This window comes from Corvus kubaryi, unplaced genomic scaffold, assembly GCF_017639235.1.
Source record: "Corvus kubaryi isolate FWS band 111438036 unplaced genomic scaffold, C.kubaryi_AGA036_p1.0 126, whole genome shotgun sequence".
NCBI lineage: Eukaryota > Metazoa > Chordata > Aves > Passeriformes > Corvidae > Corvus > Corvus kubaryi.
Window position 1 is genome coordinate 109,113 of NW_024580661.1, and position 22,016 is coordinate 131,128.

The 22,016-nt window shown below is 41.3% G+C and overlaps 1 protein-coding gene and 1 long non-coding RNA gene across 2 annotated transcripts in view; both read left to right on the forward strand.

The window, feature by feature from the left end:
- Nucleotides 1-10,653, forward strand: part of IPMK (inositol polyphosphate multikinase) — a 39,390-nt gene extending 28,737 nt beyond the window's left edge. The window contains exons 6-7 of the mRNA XM_042021575.1: nt 6,624-6,705; nt 7,671-10,653. Coding sequence (XP_041877509.1) covers nt 6,624-6,705; nt 7,671-8,305 — 717 coding nt within the window. The 3' untranslated portion in view covers nt 8,306-10,653. The remainder of the gene's footprint in view (nt 1-6,623; nt 6,706-7,670) is intronic.
- Nucleotides 10,654-16,538: 5,885 nt separating this feature from the next.
- On the forward strand, nt 16,539-20,262 carry LOC121661514. The gene is made up of 2 exons (XR_006014996.1): nt 16,539-19,190; nt 19,328-20,262. It is a non-coding gene; the product is annotated as an uncharacterized LOC121661514 (long non-coding RNA).
- Nucleotides 20,263-22,016: the final 1,754 nt, after the last annotated feature.

Genomic DNA, 22,016 nt, shown 5'->3' on the forward strand with positions numbered 1-22,016 from the left:
AACTAGATGAGGTTTGGGTTTTTGCCTTTGGCACCCAATTGCATGTTGGAAGTTGTTTTCCGAAGAGAATTGAAAAGGTTCCTCCTGCCCTCACACAGCACTTTGCAAAATCTGAATTCACAAGCCATGTTCTCTGCCTCATGATAATGGTGTGTTCTTGGCTTGTCTGCTCGCTTTATTTTTGCAACATTTGGGCCATACTATAAAACACTGCTACATGGATATGTACTGCCCAGAACCGCTCATGTGCTGGATGATGGTTGTTCCTGTTTGCTGGACAAAACATGATGTAACGAGAAAGTACAGGGGTTTGGTTTTAATCTCTCCATTCAGTGTTATTTTACCAGGGAGGTGGGCTTGTGTGGTAAATTTTTACAAGAGCAAGAAGGAAAGGGTCGGGAAAAACAGAGAATGTAGCTATGCTTCTTTTAAAGTACCCGTTGTATAAGTTGTCATGAAGGGATACAAGCAAAAAAGTGTTGCAAGTAGGGTTTTGCCCCAAAATCTATTTACTGTCTATTATTTTTAGTATATTTTTACCCAAAGGGCTATTGAAACAGCTTTTTCTTATGTGTTGGTAAACCAGCAGTCATCTGTTCATATATAAAATATGTATGGTGTGTCCTTAAAAATAGGAGTCTCCTGTCTGGCCCAGCATAAATTTATGTACACAATTCTGGCATTTGACCTGTATTTAGCTTAACAAACTGAATAGACAGAATGAATGTATAGAAATACATTTGGAAAACACAATTATTTTAATAACATTGTTTAAAACCACAATTCTGTATTTAGTGGAGAAGTTCCTTTCTTTAACAGATGCCCCTGGATCCCTGAGGCCAGGTTGGATGGGACATGGATCAACCTAGTTTATTGAAATATGTCCCTGCCAATGGCAGGGGATTGGAACTGGGATGTCTTTAAAGTCCCTTTGAAACCAGACCATTCTGGGGTTCCATCAGGCTGGACATGGTTTATTATGAAAGTAGTTGGAGTTTATGTAGAAGTTGGAAGTCTCAGGTACTGTTGCAATAGCAAAAATACAAATTGTTACATGGTTTCAGTAGTACACATACAAGCAGATAAGAAATCTCTTCGCAGCACAGGAAATGTTAAACACAGAGCATTCTGCATACTGTTGAGTACAAGCAGAATGTGTGGGCTGTGCTCTCATTTCAGATTCACAGTCCTTTTGGAATCCACAGTTCCCAGATTCTGCAGGTTTTCTTTTTTTTTCCAAGACATCAATTGCAATCTCACTTATTCCAAAATACTGCTTAAATGCTATTTTAAAGCACAAACTGGTGATTATGTAATTTTACCAGAATAATCCATCATTGACTTGTTTGTGCCTGTGAACATGCAGGCAGTAATGTATAATAATCAAACCTGCTTTTACAAGTGAATTTACAAATCTACAGCACATGATTCTGCAGGATATTTTCAAACTGACTGTAGCTGACTATTTTATGAGGTTTTTATGAACTCTTTCTAGTATTGTGGTAATTTTCACAAGATCTGATCTGCTAATAAGATTTTGGAAGGAAGTCATAGAAGTATTAAATCCTGCATCTAGTGTTCAGATTCTTCTACAGTAAAAAATTACCAGAACTGGGGTTTTTACATTTATAAGTCTAATTCAAGCTTTGCTGTTTAAGAAAACAGGAAAACAAAACCTAAAAGAAAACAAAAAAATCCATGAAACTATAAGTAAATAAATAAAACCCAAACCCAAAGGAACCAACTGAAAACCCTGGAAAAAAAAAATCTTCCAAGGTGGAGCAGGTGGTTTTTTATTACATAAAAAAAATTTATTCTAATGAGATGCTTCATGGAAGTTCTGCGAGTCCAAAAACTGAATATTGACTGTCAGAGCATTTGGGGGTGCACTTAGTCATATGAAGCACTCAGTCAAAGTAGTCCAGAGGAACAAAGAAGCAAAATGGGCAGAGTAATATCTAAGTATAGTCTTGGAAATGAGGTAGCAGGGATGCATCCTTCCTGTGCTGAATTTTCAAGGCAGCAGCAAGCAGGGATGTGTGTATTTTCACCACCTGTGGTCTAGCAACAATAAAATAAAAAAAAGTTAAAAATAAAAAATAAAATTAAAAAAAGTTAAAAAAAAAAGGTAAAAATTAAGGAATGAGATCTTTAGATAAATTGAGTTGGATAACTGGGCATGCTCTTGGCAGCAGTGGTAATATGAGAGCATTACTATAAAGCAGAGATATCAAATAAGAGAATGCTTTTTAACAAAAATTCTCCCTTTGCTATTTTTTTCTTCAAATCCTTGCTTTACATCCTTTTTGAAAAAGAAAAAATAAGGCTTGTTGAATCTCTAAGTCTTGTACTGTGTCAGGATGCAGGGCCTCCAGAGAAACCTGAGTTACTTGGGCATGAAGGAAACATGTATTTATACTGGGACAGTCATGGGGTACAGGCAGAAGGTGCCCAGGCATGGGTGGGGGTCTTGGCCTGGCACCATGAGGGTCCTTGCAGAGCTGGGGAATGGATGCTGGTGTTGGATGTGCCCAGGTAAGTTGGGGTGCCACCTGCTTACCCTGCTTTCAGCTTGGCTCCAGCTTCGGTAGCAGCTGGATACTGACCTTCAGATTCTGTCAGGAGTGCAGAGGTGCCTTGTTGTAAACAGAAACTTCTGTGTAATGTCTAAACACTCACTCAACCCTACCTGTATGCAACTGGTAGGCGTATTTATGGAAAAAATCTGACAGGTGGGAAGCTCAGCCCTTGGCCCTATGAAGTCTGGATGCTTCAGCATCAGAGCATGTATCTCTAATCTCCATGTCCTTGCTTAGGACAGCAGGTCCCAAACTGCCCTTGCATGGGGCATGCAAGGGAGCAGGGATGGGCACTGGAAGCTGTGCAGGAAGCTGCTTCCCAGGCACCATGGGAATGTCAGTGCCACACAGTTCTGTACTGTGCATGTTGCGGAGTCGATCCTTGCTCTCCAGGTGCTTTGTAGTGTTCTACAGGCCTGCTCAAAATAGGTTGGGATTGTTTTTCCCTGTTTCAGTGATGTGGATTAGTAGATATTTTTTGCAGATGTGAAAGAGCTCTACAAGTTACTGAATAGGGTTTTTTATTTGTGCCAGCAGTATCACCCCCAAATAGTTCTTAACATGTATTTAAATTGTACTTTCTGGAAGTCAGGGAGTTGCCACAATAAGTATTTGAACAGTGTGTACATTTTTCTGCCTAACCATGGATGTTGGTACTGAATTACCATAATTAACATTACGTAACATTTGATACCTAATTGCTTCAGTTTAATGTCCTAAAGCTGAAGATGCAAGGTTTCCAAACCATGTATCTCTGCTGTGACCTTACAAGGGTTGTGCTTTTTTAAAGACTATGCTGGACCAACTTCTTACTTTAACTCAATGTTCTCTCAGTCCAGGAACAACAGATGAGGGAACTGTAACTGAAAAAAGGGTACAGTAAAGAAGGAACTGTAATTGAAAAAATGTACAAAAAGCTGTTTTGGTATGCAAACAGCAGTGAGTGAACACCTCACAGGGAGACAAAAGCCAAGTGCAAGTTTAGAACATCCAAAGATAATTTCCCTCAACAGTTAATGGTCTGGATTTTTTTGATATGCTGCCCATAGAGTGTCACTACTACTGCTAATAGTAAACTGCACCGGTTAGCTTGCTGGATTCCAGGGCCATTTGTGCAAGAAGCTGATTGAGTGGGAGCTGCTTGTAGGCACAAGGAGAAGCTTTTGCATTGTCAGCCAGAACAGCTCTGATCTTGTGTAGTAAGAATATATAAAAATTACTGATGAAGCAGGAGGTTTCTTGAATGCAGTGTTTTGCAGCTCATAGAAAGAGTTTTCTTTATCTTGCACTCTGCAGGAAACCTTCCAGTGGATACAGAGCAAACACATAACGAACTGTGACAGGTGGATAAGAAATGAGATTTTTCTGTTTAATAATCTATTGGCTGCTGTTAAGGTTACAGATCAGACTTGGCTTGTCATTGTTCTGACAGAAATGGGCTAGTATGGACAGCTGCAGCAACAGGGATACAGAAAAAGCTTGGTCCAAAGGCAAAATGTCATTTTGGGAAGGGTTAATAGCAGATTATTGGTAGTGACCATGTGAACAAAAGCACGATGGAGCAAGAGGTCTGTCAAATAGGAAGTTGATTTTAGCCTCCTGCTCCTCCAGCACAGCCACCTGTGTTTGGGTGGGTGAGGGTGGAGAGATTGTTTCCGTTTGAGCTTGGCTTTCAGCTCCCTTGCTTTCAGAATGGGGTGTACTGTATCTATATTTGAGTGAGGTTTTCCAGGAATGTTCAACTAGTCTCTTCTGCAGTTGCTTAGAGTCTCGAGGTAGTGGGAAGAGATGGCTTTTGTGATTACCCAGATCTGTTGTCCTTTAATGCCACTGGCTGGAGCCAAGCCTCTTGGTGACCAACAGCATTCTGAATGCACAAGGCAGTTAAACACATACATTACACTCACGCTGTGGATCTGAGACTTGGTGCTTTGTCACTGTCTGTTTTGTACAGTTAAAAGTGTGCTGTTAATGCAGCATGCACATCTGCCTCGGTGTTTGTAAGCTATCATTTGGGGAATGGTTTTGTTCAAATTATGAGAAGAGGTGAGGTGGGTGGCTTCATGGGAAACCCAGTTCAGAAGCACAGGGCTGAATGTGCTGCTCCAGCATTTTTTTGGAAAACAAAATGAGCTTGCAGATCTTAATCAGCATGTTTGAGCTAGTGCCCATGTCACAAAAACTGTAGCTCCTGTGGGAAGAGATAAGGTTCTGGTAAACAAGATGATTTGGTCAGGAACTGCTGCAGTGCTGATGTCTGCAGAAAGCTGCCCCTGGGCCAACTACATGAGAACGATTAATATCATTAAAATGAAGGCACAGCTAGTGAAAACTTAGATGCAGTCATCAGACTCTTGATTCTCTTTCTAAGTATTATTCTTCATTTAACTGCCTTTGACTTGTAGCTCTTTAAAAAGTTTTGAAACTTCTGGTATGTTTTTGAAGGTTACTTTGGTACCTGAAGTGTTTGCGTAAGTAATCTTTGGGTTTCTGTGTTGTGTGCTGTACTTCTTTCATGTGCTTTGGAAAAAAAATTGGCAAAAATTAAGTGGAGAAAAATTATTGTTCTTGTGAAACCAAAATCACAGTTGTCAGATGCAGTTTTAGAATAATTAATCTCTCCTGTGGTCTTCTGCATTTCACAGACATGGAGGCCTCAGTTTCTTCAAGTATCGTAACAGTGTTAAGTATCTCTGCTACTGAGTGAGTTTAAACATTTAGACTTACAGCTTTTTTTTTTTTTTTTAGAGTAATGAGAACCGTTTACTGCCCCTTCCGTTCATGGTTGGTGACTTAAAATCAATTTCTACACACTATGATTTAAGTTCCTTGAGGACTGAATTTAATATCTTTTTGTCAAAATAAAAGCTATTTGAGACTGTCCTTCCCATCTGCTTTGCAGACAGGAGGTGGGGAATCTGTGTAATCATACTGGATTTATTGTGGTTTGGATGGGGGAGAGACATTTCAGGGTGATGGGCTGTAATGAAAACAGGGAATTCTATTTTCTTTATTTTTTGCTCCTGTACCATTCCTTTTTATGTGCTGCTGTTTCACTGTCGTGGCCTTTATTTGTTGGCTTCAGCAAGAATAAGGCCCCAGAGGGGGATGAGGAGCACACACCTCAGCAGTACACCCTGATTCTCAATGGGATCCTCTCTCTTTACAGCGGTGAAGGGAGGGCAGGGCTGTGGCTGGGGTGGGTGCCACAGGCATGGGTGGTCTGAACAAGTGCCAAGCACCAAGTTCCTGCCAGAGACAACCGCCTGCTTGGTAACACCATTATTTCTGCAAATAAAAATTGTCTACAGTCTCATAAACAAATTATACTTGGGCCTTGCTGCCTCACACATTTCTGCTATGGAAATAATTTTAGTGTGAGAGAAAATATGTCTGTATGTAAAGCAGTTTTGAATTAAGTTCTTAAGCTTGTTCAAGTCCTGATATGGACAAAACTGTACCCATGTGAGTTGCCTCCCTTTCAGATGAGAGCTGATGCACTACTCTTGGTGCTGGAACCAGCTTTTGCTTGCCTGCTACCATTTATTTAGTGCAGCCTCATTTGTGCTGACAGTTGCAGATGGGTCTTACAGAGCTGGGCTCTTGGTGGTCACATACAATAATTCTTACTGTTTTGCCCTTCCGCTAAATAGTTTTATAGTTTTAAGAACTCAAAATAATTGCATTGAAATTTTTGTTTTGTTGTCTTACTGATTTAACATCCGCAGTAACACAGGTAGAAGTGTGATAGTTTTAGGTCTCAGCTGTGGTTTGCAAGGCCATATAGAAGAGTTCCCTGTAATGGGTACATTGCTTTTTGCCACCACCAGGATGTCTCTAGCACAGGAAAGCTGTAGCTTGGAGCTCAAGGGCTGAAGGGAGAGTTTTGGAGAGCACTACAGCAGTGCTGGGCACTGCAAGAAACTTGAAAACTGCGAGGGCTAAATGGTACCCAGGGTTTCGTGGCCTGTCTGTGAGGTGTCTCTTGCTCTGCAGAAATACTGGTTCAAAATACGTAGGGAGCCCCCTCCTTGCCTCTTTCAGGTGTACCACGTGTCTTCGGACAGCTATGAGACGCAAAACCAGCACTACGGAAGGAGCTTGACCAAGGAAACAGTAAAGGACGGTAAGGAAATTGGGGTGTCAGAACTTGGTGCTCTTGGATTTTCTCATTTAAATACTTATTTATAGAACTGTATAGAAAAAGTAGTCTGGGTGTTCCCATTTTAAAAGTCCTTTTTTGTCCTCACTGTCAGATGGGTCTTTGGCTGTTCCCTGTAGTATTTGAGCTATCTGTCAATCTGAAATTAAATGTGCAGTTGGCTATAACAGCAGTGCAGACTATAGGAATGTCCTCCTCATGTCTCTTTTACTACTAATAAGGGGGAGAGAATTCTAGAATTCAACTTCTTTGCAGCTTTGAAACTATAATGAAATAGAAATCTTTTAAAAGTATTACACGTTTTTATTATAAATACATTTTTTTTGTCTCTAGTTGTCTTCTGTGAATATCTAAGTGTCTTTTCTATTAGCTACTATAAATGCATCTTTTGATTCAAAGGACTTTCTCAGTTGAAGTCAATCCACATGTTGCTCTACATTAACAAGAAATAAAAATGCTGCCATCATGGAGCTGTTTGGTGATAATTATTGCAAACTAGTTATTAGTTGGCATCTGTTCATCTGTCCCCCAGCAAGGGACAGAAGGTACACACACGAACACCCTCATGATAACAAGCTACTTGAGCCCGTTTATGCATGGAGAATTTAATGGATCCCTGCCCAAAACTGTCCAGACACTGACGGAACTGACCTGGGAGCAGGAGCCATGTTCATTTACTGTGTGCTTGATACATTTACTTTTACTTACAACCCATGCCCAAGCTGTAGTATTACACAGCAGGTGATGTGACTGAAGATCTCAGAGTTCTTTGGTTCACTTTGGGTTTAGTTAATAATTGCCTGAACAGAAACTACCTGAATGCTGTCTATTCCTTCAAATAAGAACTGTTCTCATCCCAAAAGAAATGAAAATACTTTGTTTTCCTTTCAGAAGTGAAAATAATCCCAAAATGTGTGTATTTCTTGCAGGCATCTCAAAGTTTTTCCACAGTGGGTACTGCTTGAGAAAAGATGTGGTAGCTGCCAGCATTCAGAAGGTTGAAAAGATTTTGGAGTGGTTTGAGGGCCAGACGCAACTCAACTTCTACGCAAGCTCATTGCTGTTTGTCTATGAAGGTTCGTGTCAAGCGACAACTGTGCGGTTGAGTGATGTCACCTTGGCAGAGAAGAGAAGAGTGCCCAAAGGCCTGTTATCAGGTGGAGATGTGTTGGAGTATAATAATAATATTCATGTAATAAATTCTACAGAGAATGGAAAAATTGAAGCCTCTGTAAATAAAGGCTTGTCTAAATTTTATGCACTTCACAAAAAGGCGTGCTCGAAGAGGCACCACAGTCAGCTCTCACTAAAAGTTGAAAACTCAGAGCAAGACAATGTATGGAAAAGCAGCACGTGCATTACGCAGGAGCACCTGAATGGAAATGTTCTACCCCAACTGGAAAAAGTTTTCTATCACATGCCAGCAGAGACCAAGGAAAGTGCAAATGTTGAAGTCCGAATGATTGATTTTGCTCATGTGTTTCCTAGCAACACAAAGGATGAGGGCTATATTTATGGTCTGAAGAATCTAATCACAGTACTTCAAAATATTTTGGATAACTAAATTCTTTGCTATGTTTTTTATTGGGGGCCAATGATAAAGAGCAACAACATGAAGAATTTCTGCACTTGTAATGCTGTATAACTGGGTTTGTATTGTTCTATATTTTATTTGTCTTTGTACTTTTGGTAGAAGGGTTTAACTTTTTATAATTTCACTCAGGAAAAATATTGATAGTTAATTAGGAAGTGTGAAAGGATGAAGATACTTGAGATAAGGCAGGATAGGTAAATTAATAGAATGAAGTGTATGTGGTTGGCTTAAGTCCAAGGACTACCAGGAGCAAGGGTTATGTTAGTTCCTCTAATGACTTTAGCATAGATGACATTTTTGCCCACTTAGCCTTGACACTGAGCCACATCTCCATTAACAGGTGTTTAGAAAATAGACTGAAAGTTGTAAGGTACAGGACTGATGTCCTCAGTACTGCCCTTGTGTTTACTGTATTTGAATAACTGGAGTAACCCTGCTTGGAGAGAAATCCGTGCTGAGTCAGCAGTCTCACCTGAAGCCAGTGCATTCCAAAGTGCTTTTCCATGTCATGGGACAATATTACTGTTCTTTCAACCCTTCCCCCTTCGTGGATGTCTGTAGCCGATGTTCACCACAGATGAGCTACCATGTGATTTGTGTTGAGGTGCTAAGAAAATGCTGGAGTACAATACCATAACAGGCTTAAACTGCACAATTTCTAGAGAAACTGTTTGTTCCTAAGAACGAGTGAAAGAATGTAAATGCAAGATGTTCCAGGAACTAATTTTGTTTAGGAGATCATGTCAATCTGTTAATGGAGTGTCTGATGCTGTGATTAAGGGAAATGTCTCACTCCATTGTTCTCATGGCCCTTCTCCAACAACAGTGCTTTAAAAAGGAAACTAGTAGCATGGGGGAATAAGTGTTTTGGGTGAGTGTACAGAGCTCTGCTGGCTGTAGGCCACTTGCATTTTTGCAATGAGTATTTGATGCTTCCACTGCTGAGGAGCACTGACTGGAACCACAAGCAATACAGGGGGAGGAGCTTCCTGTGAGATCGTTGAGCCTTGGAGCCACCAGCTGTGCCACCGCTTGTGCCAGTGGATCTGTGGCTCTCCCACCCTGGGCTGCAGCCCCTGCAGGTTTCTTTAATGACACACAGGCAAGGTGTGTAATCTGAAAGCTGCCCCATTTCCTTCCTTTTCACAAGAAAAGTTCAACTTTTGTATAGAATACTTGAGATTAGGATGATGTATCCAAAGTATTTTTGGCATGTCTCTTCTGTATGCTGTGTACGTGGCTGTGCTGCCATGCATATTACAGTGAGCTGTATGAAAAGTGGGAACGGAGGAGTCTTGCCATCCCTAGAGCAAGATTTTAATGCTTAAAGCATTTCCAGGATGAAAATGTTTTAGAATGGATTTGGTCATTGGAAACATTCATTGTTTTCAAGTGGACTTAGTGGCCCTGTGGCCTTGCTGCTCTCTCTGTACGGTGTTCTGCACTATGCACTCAGCTGTGTACACATCTTGACAAATTCTTCATCGGACATCTGTTTTCTACATGACAAAGAGATTCATACTTTTTCACGCAAATATGCTGTTTTAAATAAAGTTGATTTTTAGCTCTATTTGAGAACTTGGGTTGATTAGGAGAAACAGGGTATTACTATGTGTGGATTTACATGGTTTAGAGTTTAGAGCTCATATTGGCCAATACATTCAAGACTGAAACCAACCTTTAAGTAACATGATGTTTTAGAAGTATAGGAAAAGCAGCTTTCAGGAAGGGCGATACCAGTGTGCTGAAAATTTTATGTGAATTACAGTGAAGGCTGAGGGGGAAAGTACCAGGAAGAGAGGGACTTTTTTTTCCTACCTGGTATTTCTCTTGCACCTTATAGTTAATATATTCCCAATTCTCTGTGAATTAATTTAAGCCATATTCTAGAAAGAGTTTGTGGTTTTGCTTGCTTTGTCGCTGGTTTCCCTGTTATGATTTTATTGTTCTATCCTGTAAATAGTCAACACTAGAGTAGTCCAGACTGGTAGTGGCCTTGTATGATAAAGTTACAAGGTTTATAGAAAATACAGGCAAAAACATTTATACTTCATCATTTTTGTTTTCTGTAATTCATCTCTTCTGGATTTTAATCCATTTTGTACCAGAGACATCAGGCATTTGCATCAAGTCAGTTATTGGAAAATGATTAATATGCACTTAGTACCATGCATTCTCCCGTCTCTGCTTTAAGATACATGTCCTCGGTGTTTGAATGCTCTTTAAATATTGATTGTTTTGTTGGCTATGGCAGTGTTTGTAATGCACCTGGAATATTGTCAACATGTCCAAATATTTTGAATAAAAAAATAATTTTATCATGGTTTTTGTACCAGTAGTTATTATGAATGTATTTCTGTTAATTTAAAATGTAGCTTGAGAAATAAGAGTATTCTTCATTGGAAGTTGTGTAAATAAAGCTTGCCGTGGAGGTGTTTGGGCATAGTACCAGCTGTGAGTTTGAGCCTGGGGAGGCCTTATATTCACATTGTTCTTGCTCGTTTTAGGCTCGGTGTGTCAAGTGTCTTGTATCTGAGAAAATTATTTTCAGTTATAGTTGGAGATGTATTCACAGAAATCATTAAAGAGAATATGTAATTAATCAGAAGATGAAGAGGGATACAGTGGGTCACTGAGCTGATGTGCTCTCAATGATTGGTTTCCCTCCCTCTCAGCAATGCCCCTTTTATTCTCTGGGCAAAGTGTACAGGACAGGCAGCCATTACATGGAAATCTTTACAGGAATGGTTACAAGGCTTGTAGGTGTTTATGTGCCAGAAACAGTAGGTCCCTCCCCCAGACTAGTGTGGTGTAGCTGGGTGCTAGGGCTGCTGAGGAAACTGATGATTTTAAGCAATAAGAGTTGGGTTTAGCAGAGCTGACTCTCAAAAAAGGAAGAACTCATGCAGCATTGTCACTCATGGACTCTGAGAATATAGGCTTCTGAAGCTTTTCTGCCTAGGTGATGATGTGAGAACTGTGCATATGCTTACCTAAGGAGAACTAGAGTTGTATAAATTTTATAAAAAGCATTTACAAATGTATTTTTGAATATCGGTGAAATTTGTTGCATAAATTACATTGGAAGTTACTATACCACTATGAAATACTTAAAATAATTTAATCAATTTGTTTTATGAACTGGAGACTTTACTTGTAGTTGTGATTCTGATGAAACTTGTGCTGGTTTTTTTCTACTGTAATGCATAAACCAGAGTGTTCTTTTCTGTAATCTCACAGTTTCATGGAGAACCTTTAAAAGTACTCAGTAGATTAGGAAATCACTAATTTCCATTAATTTGATTAACAGGGTGCATATGTTCTTGAAATATTTCAGTGCATGTGATAATGTAAGTAATGTTAACATGCTACAAATCTAGAAGCCCTGTAAAACTTCCTCACCTGCAGCGAGCTCTTGATCCAAGTGTGGATTGTTCAGAGTTTAAAATGGGCCTTCTCAGGTGTAACAGCAGCAGTGGTGAAGGGACAGTATCATCTGTCAGGTGTGCAGGGGTGTTTACATCATGAACCTAAAATCATTGGAATGACTTGCTCACTTCATGATGTGAAGCACAGTCAAATGTAGGAAGACACTGGAAGGGTGGAGACTCACATCCACACCTGCTGTTTAAGGATTAATTGTTCATCCTCCTAATTTCTTTAGGGTTTTTTTCCCCGTACATGCGGTTTCTTCCTGAGTGCCGCCTTTGGCCCTTGCCACAGGTGGCATCATGATGGAAATTTGTATTTCCTAAAAAGTTTATGTCCCATAACTCCTCTTTAAGTGCTGCTATTGAAAAACACCGCAAAATGCCTCAAATACTGTGGGAATGCATTCTCCCCTGAAAGAGCAGGAGTGGATGATGATGGACGACAGCATGCTTCAATGGGAGACTGGATCGTAGGCTTTGTGAGAGTTCTTTACTCGTGAGTTGAAGAGGATGTTCTGGGGGCAAGGTGAGTGACAGCTGAACTGTGTAGAGTTTTCCTTCCCTCCCTGCAGTTCAGGTGGAGGTTTGGGTTTAAGGAGGTATTACATCGGGGAGCAGTGAGAGTTCCTAAGGAGCTCTGAGCAGGACACTGGGTCCATGCTGTAGTGCAGAGAATGGTAAGATCCAAAGGCTGCAGATCGTCAGGTGTCCCATAGAGAGAATGTGCTGTGCTTGTTCATTGGGTTAGAACAAGATGTTATCTGGGAAGTGCATTCATCTCCATAGCCACGGGCCAAATCCTGTCTGTTTTTCATGTTTACAGCTATTTGTAAATGGAAGCTGCAGTAGAAAATTGTCATCCAAAGGGCAAATGTGTTTGAAAGGGGAAAATAAGCAAACTAAGGGTTGTACCACAGAAAACATGTTTCAATAAATATCTTTTACTCTGGTCTTGTTTAGTGGAGATGGGCCTTGTGGATTTGGAGTTTGTTACATGACATTCAGTGGCAAAATCAGAACAAAGGTACTTTGTTTGAATTGTGTACATTGGTTAAAGTAGTTATTTTATTTCATAGGTCACTTTTTAAAAATAACTTCCAAACACGATGTGTGTTGCACCTGGCTAAATAAGACTACAGTGCACAAAGGCACTTTAATCCTCTGGGAACTACTGGAACATAGATAAAAGCATGTGAAATTGCACCTGATGCTGTGTTGTTAATTGTTTTTGAGACTTAAAGTTCTACATTCATTATGCTTGATGGATGAATGTGTCTAGTCTAGTCTCAGTTTCTTTGATCCAAGCGTCTAAAGCTGCCCCTCAATCTCCTCTGATCTGTGTGTGTTTCTAATTTCATTTGCTATTTTCTGACATTTTTGGACCACAGGGGGTATTGTTAATATTACCTGTGTTTATTTTATAGAACATTGTATTATGCTATCTACCAACTTTTGTAACTTAATTATTAGTGATACTTAGGGTCGTTCTAATAGCTGTGTATTTGGCAAATTATTAAAATTTTCTGCAAGTGACTTGAAAGTATAATTGGTTTCTTTTAAATACAAGAAGATTATTGAGAAAAATTTAGACTATTACCTGCACTGATGAACCTCTTTCTTTCTTTCTTTCTTTGTCTTTCTGGCTGTCTTTCCTTCTTTCCGTCTGTCTTTCTGTCTTTCTTTCTGTTTTTCTCCTCTTTTCTGTGCACTCTATAATGGGTTTCCCTTGGGTTTACCAGGTCTCCTTTACCACCCTATTTTTGTCACAGCATCCATTGCCATTGTTTGTTGGGAATATGCTGACTTCGGGTGGGGGAAGCCATGCAGACAATCAATGTGATTGGTAAAGCAAGCTTCGTTTATTAGCAATACAGAGGCACTTATATAGTATTGAATACAAGCTTATCAGTTCTTTAATTAGTTTAAACTTTAAAAAGCGCATTCTTACTTCTACATAATTGGGTTAGATAAAAGACTACATTTGGCAAGCTTTATGTTTTGTCTTGAGAGATCAAAGTTTTTTCCTCCCTTCTCATGGTCAGCACATCTTTATCAGAACAGCACTGTACCTCCTAAAAACTCCCTTTTTGTTCCCAGGCCTGTTTCTCACGCAGGCATTTCTCATGGAGGCTTTTTCTCATGCAGGCCTTTGCTTGCAGGCCTTTGCTTTGTACAGTTCTGTTATTGATTTGTTCCCTTTATCAATAATCCATGTCCCCGATCCTCTAACCGTTCTGCAACAGGAATACCTGCTGGATGTACAAGAATCATCTCTATAAAATAAAAAAAAAGAAATACCGCAATCCTTTAAACTCATCCTGGAAAACCCTTAACAGGACCACAAGAGGCTGTATATGATGTTGATTACAAGTCCTTTTGCATCCAACATCAGGTCGCAAATTCTGAAAGCGTGCAGGAACAGCCTTAGTGCATCAATTTTAAGCTGGTTTGGTGGAGGGATTATGTTGGGATTTTTTTTTTTTTAATGTGTTGTATTGCTTGTCTACCAAAGGCTTTCTAAATGTGTTCAGTAGTCTTAAGTACTGTCCCACGGCTCTGTGTAGCCTTCCTTCCTAAGCTCCAGAATTGGAAGAAATGATGGGTGAGGCAAAAAGCACAGTATTGTGAGGATCTAAGGGATTTTTTGTGTTTTGAATTTAAAAAATGAATAGTGGTTATGCACTGAAGAATCTTGTAAAGAAATCCCCATTTCCTTGTTGGTTTAAAGTGAAGAAGGAATCACACTCCATTGCCTGCTCACATCACTTTGTCAGGGGTATTGCCTGGCTGGGAGTCACTGTCTTTGCTGTCTCCTTCCTTTTGCACGGTGCATGTTTGAACAGCTGCACAGTGAAATATGTCACAGAGCTGATGTGGCTGAGAACTGCCTCAGACTAAGAAAATGCCATGGGGGGAGATGTGGAGAGGAGCTGGGGAGCTGCACAGAGCCCCCACACAGGGACATCCCATCCAGGATGGACACGGAGTTCAGGCTGTTGGGATATGGCTCCATGTGAAGACCAAACCTACTATTCTCTTAGTGCAAAGACCTACTCCTGAGTCTCTGCTAGTGTAGCTCTTGGGTTTATGTTCCACTGCCTCTGTGCGCAGCGTGACTGATGCCTGGCAGATGCCAAATACTACAGTCCCACCTATCTGACACATAAATTACTATTTTTCTGCTGTCCTGGCTTCCTCAATTTGGCTTATTTTGAGGGAAATAAGTGCCTTTTCTGGGTGCTGGGGCTGTAGCAGGGGAGTGCGTGTTAAAGAATCTATTCAGTGCAGGTAGGTCGAGGGCAGCTGCAGTGGAGCTGCAGGTTGAACTTTGGGGGAGCCTGGGGCCAGAGGCTGTGACCTGCTGACCCTTTGTATAATGAGGGCCCTGGGGACCTGTGGCCCAGCCAGGGGACTGGACACTTGGAGAGGAGTGGAGGAACCCAAACTTTTGTGCTCAGACTGTGAGGGGATAAAAGCCAAGGGGTTCCTTTGTTCAGGGGTCCTTCCTTGAAGAACCAGCTGGATTTGTTATTTAGTTACTTAGTCATTGCACCAAGATTATTTTAAGAATTTGGATGTCTGAGACTCTGCCATGGAAAACCTGGGTCCGAGTCTGTAAGAAAACCCAGTGTGAGTGTGGGGTGCAGCTGCGAAGGGGCCTCGGTCCAGCTCAGGTGTGCAAGAGTGACTGTCAGAGTCATCCTGGATGCTCAGACAGGGAAGTTTCCAGTGGCATTTCTAGAGAGTCATTTAAAAGGCTCACCTTTAATATCAGACATTTCCCTTATCTCCTGTTGCTGCTCCACTGTTTTTGCTTACACTTTTCATCCTTCTTGCCATCCTCAAATGTAGACTTCCTCTTAATGTAACTGTGTAGTTTGTGGTTTAGGCCAGCACAAGATTTGAGGATAAATATAATCTAGAATAAGAACTGTAAAATACCTGCCACATACACATTTTCCTCTGGCCATCTCTACACTTACTTTGACCTTGAATAGAGCAAATAAATCCACCTGTGTGTTGTGCAGTGTATCTGAAGGGCAGCCAATTGCCTGTTGCCCTGGATCTCCTTGCTGCTGGCAATAAAGGATCGGTGTCAACGCACACTTTTTGGTTGATGAAGCATAAGGAGAAATTGAGTTCAGTTAATTTTTCCACAGCTATATAAACTGCAATGTGGCTGGCAATAAAAACTTGGGTTTTTAGCAGTTTCAGTGGATGTAAATTGGGCCAGTGGATGGGAAACTGTCAAATAGGTACCATGCCCAAGTATTATTTTGCAAAATTACTTATCAAAAGCAAGAAACAAACCAGGAATAGCTACAAAGAAAATGCTGACAACCTGGGCTTGGGCAACATGAACCTTTTGTTTTCAAATACTCTGATACTCAAATACTGGTGTCTCATCTAGGATATGCCCTTGGCCTTCCCCAATATCTCTTCATGTAAGTCTGTAGGTAGGAGGGATTAATTCCCAAAAAACTTAATGTTCGGTATCAATCAAAAACCCTTGGGAATTTGTTATGGCTCTCTATTCAAGCAGAAAACTGTTGCAGTGGGGATACTGCAACATGCATATACCAAACCAGGCGTCCCGTGGAAAGGTAATATATATGGACAGATTCTTGCTAGATGTTTCAGAGATGTTTATTTCTCCAGCCGCATGGCCGGGGCTCTGCCGAGGAACTGTCTCAGTCACCGGACCAAGGGTCCTTCTGCCTGTGCAAAAACACAAACCAACCAATGGGGAACAAGGCTGACCAGGGGCAGGGAAACCCTGTGTCTGTCCCCTCAGGGCCCCTCTCCCAGGGCTACACAGCGGGGGAGGAGACCCCAACAGAAAACTGTTATGCTATGATTTAAATCTGTAAAAGCAATGGTCCTCCATTGAATATAGTCAAATTCCAGCTTGAATACTCAAGCGTGGTTTCAAAATACTGAAGGAAAACAGAGCTGGCTGGCCCCTCATGCAGGATCATACAACCTTGCTATAGGTCTTGCCCTGTTTAAATCTTCACTGTGGTCTCACCTGTGGACGGTGCATGTCTTGGGACACTGCCTGGGTCACATAGGGCACATTTCATCTCCAGCTCAGGCTGGTGGAGCATTTAGCTCTGTCCTTTCCTTCCAATGCCATGAAACGCTGAGCTCAGGCACTCGCTATCCTTATTCCAAGTTTTATTCCAAGTTCTTTACTGTTCCATTTATGGTTGTTGTTTTTTTTCCTTTTAAAACCAATCTGGGGAAAAAAACCCCAAAGCAGCATTTTTCACCTGTGAAGTGCCATGTGATCTCTGGATGGCAGGCAGCTTTGGTTATCAAAGCCCTCTTCCAGCAGCACATAGCTCTCCTTAGTGTGTAACGAAAGTCCAGAATAACCCATAAGACTACAGAAGTTGCCATGGGTTGAAGTAATAATTATTAATACTGTATTGTACAACCTTCTTTATAAGGAAAACCAATGTTTTTCTAAATAGACAACATGGCCTTAGGCTGGCTGTTCGTAATTTCTTTTAAACCTGACTTTTACTAAACTTTAGTATTAAAACCATAGTTTAAAAATTAACTAAGAGACATATCATAATTGCTTTTATCAGTTAGACTGTTCTGTGATCTGTGTTAGGAAGATGGCAGCAGTGAAGTGGAAAATGATCAATCCAGGCATCAAAGCAATAGTTTGCCTGGGTCTATCTAGACCTGTATTTTTATGAGTTTGTAATTACCATTGGAAAGCTGGGTAGTTCACATGAGCTTTTCTTTCCATTGCAGTGATTAAAAAATGAAACCAAACCGGTGGCCCATACATAAACTTTGATTAAATTACAGTTATCCTTAAAGCTAATCAAAGCTCATGTAACTGGATTTTTCAGTCTAATTAAAACCCAACAGCTCACACAGGCTGTGAGACACTTCTGACACAACCGGAAGGTTTTCAAGAAGCTCAGCTCGAGCTAACTCTGAAATCTTAGAGCTGACATACATAATACTAATGCTAATGGCAGTTTCTAATTTTGCCCTTGACCAAGCTTAGCATTTGCTTGCTCATGAAGGAGAGGTACCCTCAGGGAATGTAAAATGCACTCGTTTCAGGGAGACAGCTCTTTGTTCAGTGGTCTTTTCAGATTAATTGTGCAGTGAGAGAAGAAGGCAAGTCTGCAGTGCAGCACTTCCCCTGCACTCCTCCTGTCAGGACTCCTACAGAATTCGGCCCACTGACTGGAACAACACATTGGCATTTAATCAGCTGGAACTCAGCTTCTTCTTACCCTGCCTGGAAGCTTTTTGGGTCCATTTTTAACATTGGTACTCCAACATTTGGAGCAAGGAAGCTCCAAGTCTCTCCCCTGGAATGGTGATGCTTTGCTGGAGGCTGATAACCAAGCAGGCTTTGTCACAGCTCAGCTTTCACATCCACTTGCTTGGGGCATGACCAGAAGCACCAGTGTTTTAACAGTATTAAAACTCTGCCTGGACAAGTAAAATGATGAATTGTTTGATTCACAAGGGCTGGTGTGCCTCTAGGAAAATAGCAAAGACACAGAAGTCCTGTGAACACCGTTTTTTTGAGCTTCGTTATTGAGCCTTTTTTCCACTTTAAAGGCTTCCACCTCACCTGGTACCAGTACAAAAACAGCTGTGCTGTGTTAGAGCAGTCAGCAGGACAACCAGCATGGGAAGCCTGAGAAGTGAACCAGGAGGTATTTATAATGAAAACTTTCTTGCCAGCAGGAAGGGAAGATTCCACTTTTAGTCCTCAATTATGTTACCTTTGCTTAAATTAAAGTATCTACATGGAACCCAAGGCAGAATGGACAGTCAATTAAAGAAAGGGCAGGGAGAGAGAACCAGGCTGAAGAGGAGGAATTCATTTGCAAGCAACCAGGCATTCTCCCTTAAAGAAAAGTGCATTGAAATAAAAGAAGTTTAACAAAAAGAAGAGTTTGTACATAGCAATATAGCACACCAGCATAACCATGTAGTAACAGAAATCACAGATTTCTTCACACCAAAGTAGAGCCTGGGAATTGCAGAAGGGCTCCCTTGACCTCACCTATGTTATCCTTAAATCCCAATGCTAGCTCTTTCCATGGCGACCACTGCATATATCCTGTGTGACTCTTAAGAAAGTGGAAAATTGAATTCAATTTTTGCACTAAAGTGGCCTTATAATTTGGTACAGAAAACTCAAGCTGTTGCATTTTGGTTGGTATTACTGAATGGATACTATTTGGGTCCACTTTTCTTGGGACATGAGTGGTAGGTTTCCTCTTCCAATACATTTAGAAAAGACCCTTTGCCCCTGTGATGGAATTCTGTGCCACTTGCAGTTGCACACCACACTCCTGACTACAGAGTACTACCCTGTCTGCAGGCTGATACAGTATTTCTGCCATGCCTCAAGAGGAGCATCCTGTTTGTTTGTGGTAAGTGTCCTGAATTCTGGTCCTATTTCGGCTCAATGCCCCTCAAGCTTGTCTGGTTCCCGCATTTCCAGTCGCCCTCTTGAGATTATTTTCTTGCTTCAGGGTTTTTTTCTCTTTCCCTGTCTTTCTTTCAGCAGGAGCTAAATTCACCACTAACAGACGCTGTTGAATTCTACTGTTGGCACATTCCTTCCAAACATGTTAACAGCTATTCAGGCTTCTGCACCCCTAAACATGGGAAATACATAATGCAGCTTTCTTAAACACAGAGAATGATTGGGTGTTTTGGGCAGACAGTATCTTCTGCATTTTTCCTGCCTGCCATTGCAGTGGGGAGGCCCTGGAACCTCCCAGGTTCTCTTGCACTTTCTGGCACTGCTGCAGCCCTGGCCCCATTCTTAGCGAGGGTGTTCATACCTCACTAGCATGGGACAAGAAATCCTGGAATGATTCTTGTCTTGGTTTCGAGGCAAATTTCAGGAGAAAATGCTCTGGAATGAACGTTTCCTCTAAAGAGGAAGGGCTTTAATAACTCCCTTTTTTTCAGCCAATGAGAGAAATTGATACCAGCAGGTGAAAGTGAAACCTAAGTGGTATGTAACAAAAAGTTAACCACAAGTAACATTGTAACAAGATGTGCAGGTAAAGCAAGCAAGATAGCAAAGCCAGTGAGATAACATGAGCCATGAAAAGCAAGATCGCAAGTTTTAATGGAACTTGCAAACTGCAAAATTAGCTAAAAACAAGTTAGACTGAAAAACAAGAAGCACCAGGCATGTGCTGAAGATAGAGGTGAAATTTCAAATGTGAGGAAGACTACAGAAATCTTCATCAAAAGACCACCAGAAGACTGACGACCACCACAGAAGGAACTGATGCATGTGCGGAAGCAACAAACTGATGATACAGCTTTTTGCAAATATGAGTATGCTAATGATATGTTGTAATTGTGACGTGGCGTAGAAAGACTTTTAAAATGTAACTGAAGGCTAGAGAAGATTGAGTGAGTTTTGTGGAGATCCCCCTCACTCCCAGTGCTGAATAAACAAATACCTGCTCTGTAGCTGTCTGACTAAAGAGTTTTATTTTCTTTCCCAGTTTTAGGCATCAAAAGTGGAAAAAAACCCCTAAAAAACCCTGTTTATTAACAGGAAAAAAAGGCGGGGGGGGGGGGAGGGGGGGAGGTGCAGGGGGGGAGGGTGCCCGCAAGGCACAGAAAAGGATTGAATAAATGCTAGATATGAACTCCCAGAAACTTACCCTCCACCCACACCACACACCTACACACCCACCCACAGCAGAACAAAAAACCTCAAAAATACATGGGCTGACTGCGCGGCCCAGAAAACGAAATGGTGACCGGTCCCTTTTGTCTCCAGGAATGGGAAGTGGAGTTCACAGAGCAGCCTGGAGCAGAGCAGATAGAAACCTGTTGGTCCTCTGGCACTGGCTTTCCTCTTCACAGCAGGTGAAATTGGTGGATTTTTATGTCCCTTCTTTCGCTAGGTCGGTCTTTCTCGGGGTTCGGACCAGCCGGGGCTGCCCCGCAGGCTCCCCAGGCTGAAGAGAAGAAAAAAATCCTAAAAGCTGCCAAAAGGATTTGCCGGTGAAAAGCCTCCAGGCCAGGGGAAGGAGGGGGGAAAAAAAAAAAAAAGGAAACCAAAACACCCAGAAATTTCTTGCCTAAATTGGCCAAAGTTAGTCCAGCAAAGGCAGCGAAATAACAATCCATGTAGCCACTGACCACGCCAGAGAGAGAGCAATTAAACAGATCCCACGCCCGGGGTTTCCAGGCTCCGGCCCCGCCCCCTGGTTCATCTTAAAGGTACCACAGACATTCATGGGCATAAAGCAGATGATTAGGGAATAAAGTATCATGATAAAATCACCCCAAGACAGTTCTGGATGAAGACCTGCCAAATTCATGGCTGAGATGACTACTCCCCATGGGGTTTTTGACCTGCAATTATTTTAATTAAAAATTATCAGACATAATTTTTATTCCATACCACTGATGATTTATCTTTCTCTCTTTTTTCTTCTTCTTTTTTTTCTTTTTCCACTCAGATGCATGAGCTGGGCTCTGCATCCTTCAGGAGCCTTTGGAAAATGCTGTGTATTTGTGTTTCAGCTGTGGGATATCTTTAGCTGCAAGGTGAGACATCCCAAAGTCAGTGTTCCAGTTACTTGGGGAGGAAAGGACAACACTTGCCAGTCCTTTGTACAGCATTTAGGTTTAAGTGGAGATTTGGTTCAAAAAGGCTAAAATTTTGCCTTGTCAATAGTAAGAGTATTTGGTAGAGCTCCCCTGCTGCTCTAGACATAATCTGTGTATTGTGCACAAGCAGATAAGGACAAAGAGGGTTTGCTGAGTGGGCTGCTAAAAGCATCCCTGAGTTTCTCTCCTCTGACAGGAGATCTACAACTATTTTCTTTGGAGGCAGCAGCTGAGATACTGCCAACAATAAGGAGAGCTCTTCTGCTGCAATAAATGCTGGAGACAGTGCATTAAACCTGACCAAGATAGGTTTACTACTGCTTATCTGTTGGCTTTATAAGTGTCTATTAGAGAAATCAATCTATACATGAATGGGATTATCTCACCAGATGTGGCGAAGTAATAGAGCTCTTCTATCAGTGGAGTTGTGGTAAATGCTCTTTGGACTAATTAGCAATTACTACTAATATGCAGGAGCACTTTCCCAAGGGTGCATGCTTAGTGCAATGTGTGACTGACATATATCAGTAGGAGCTTTGGTCCCAGAAGTGAAACTCTGGGGCAGTGGGAGTGTTATTGTAACAGTGGCTGGGAATTGCTAGGTGTCC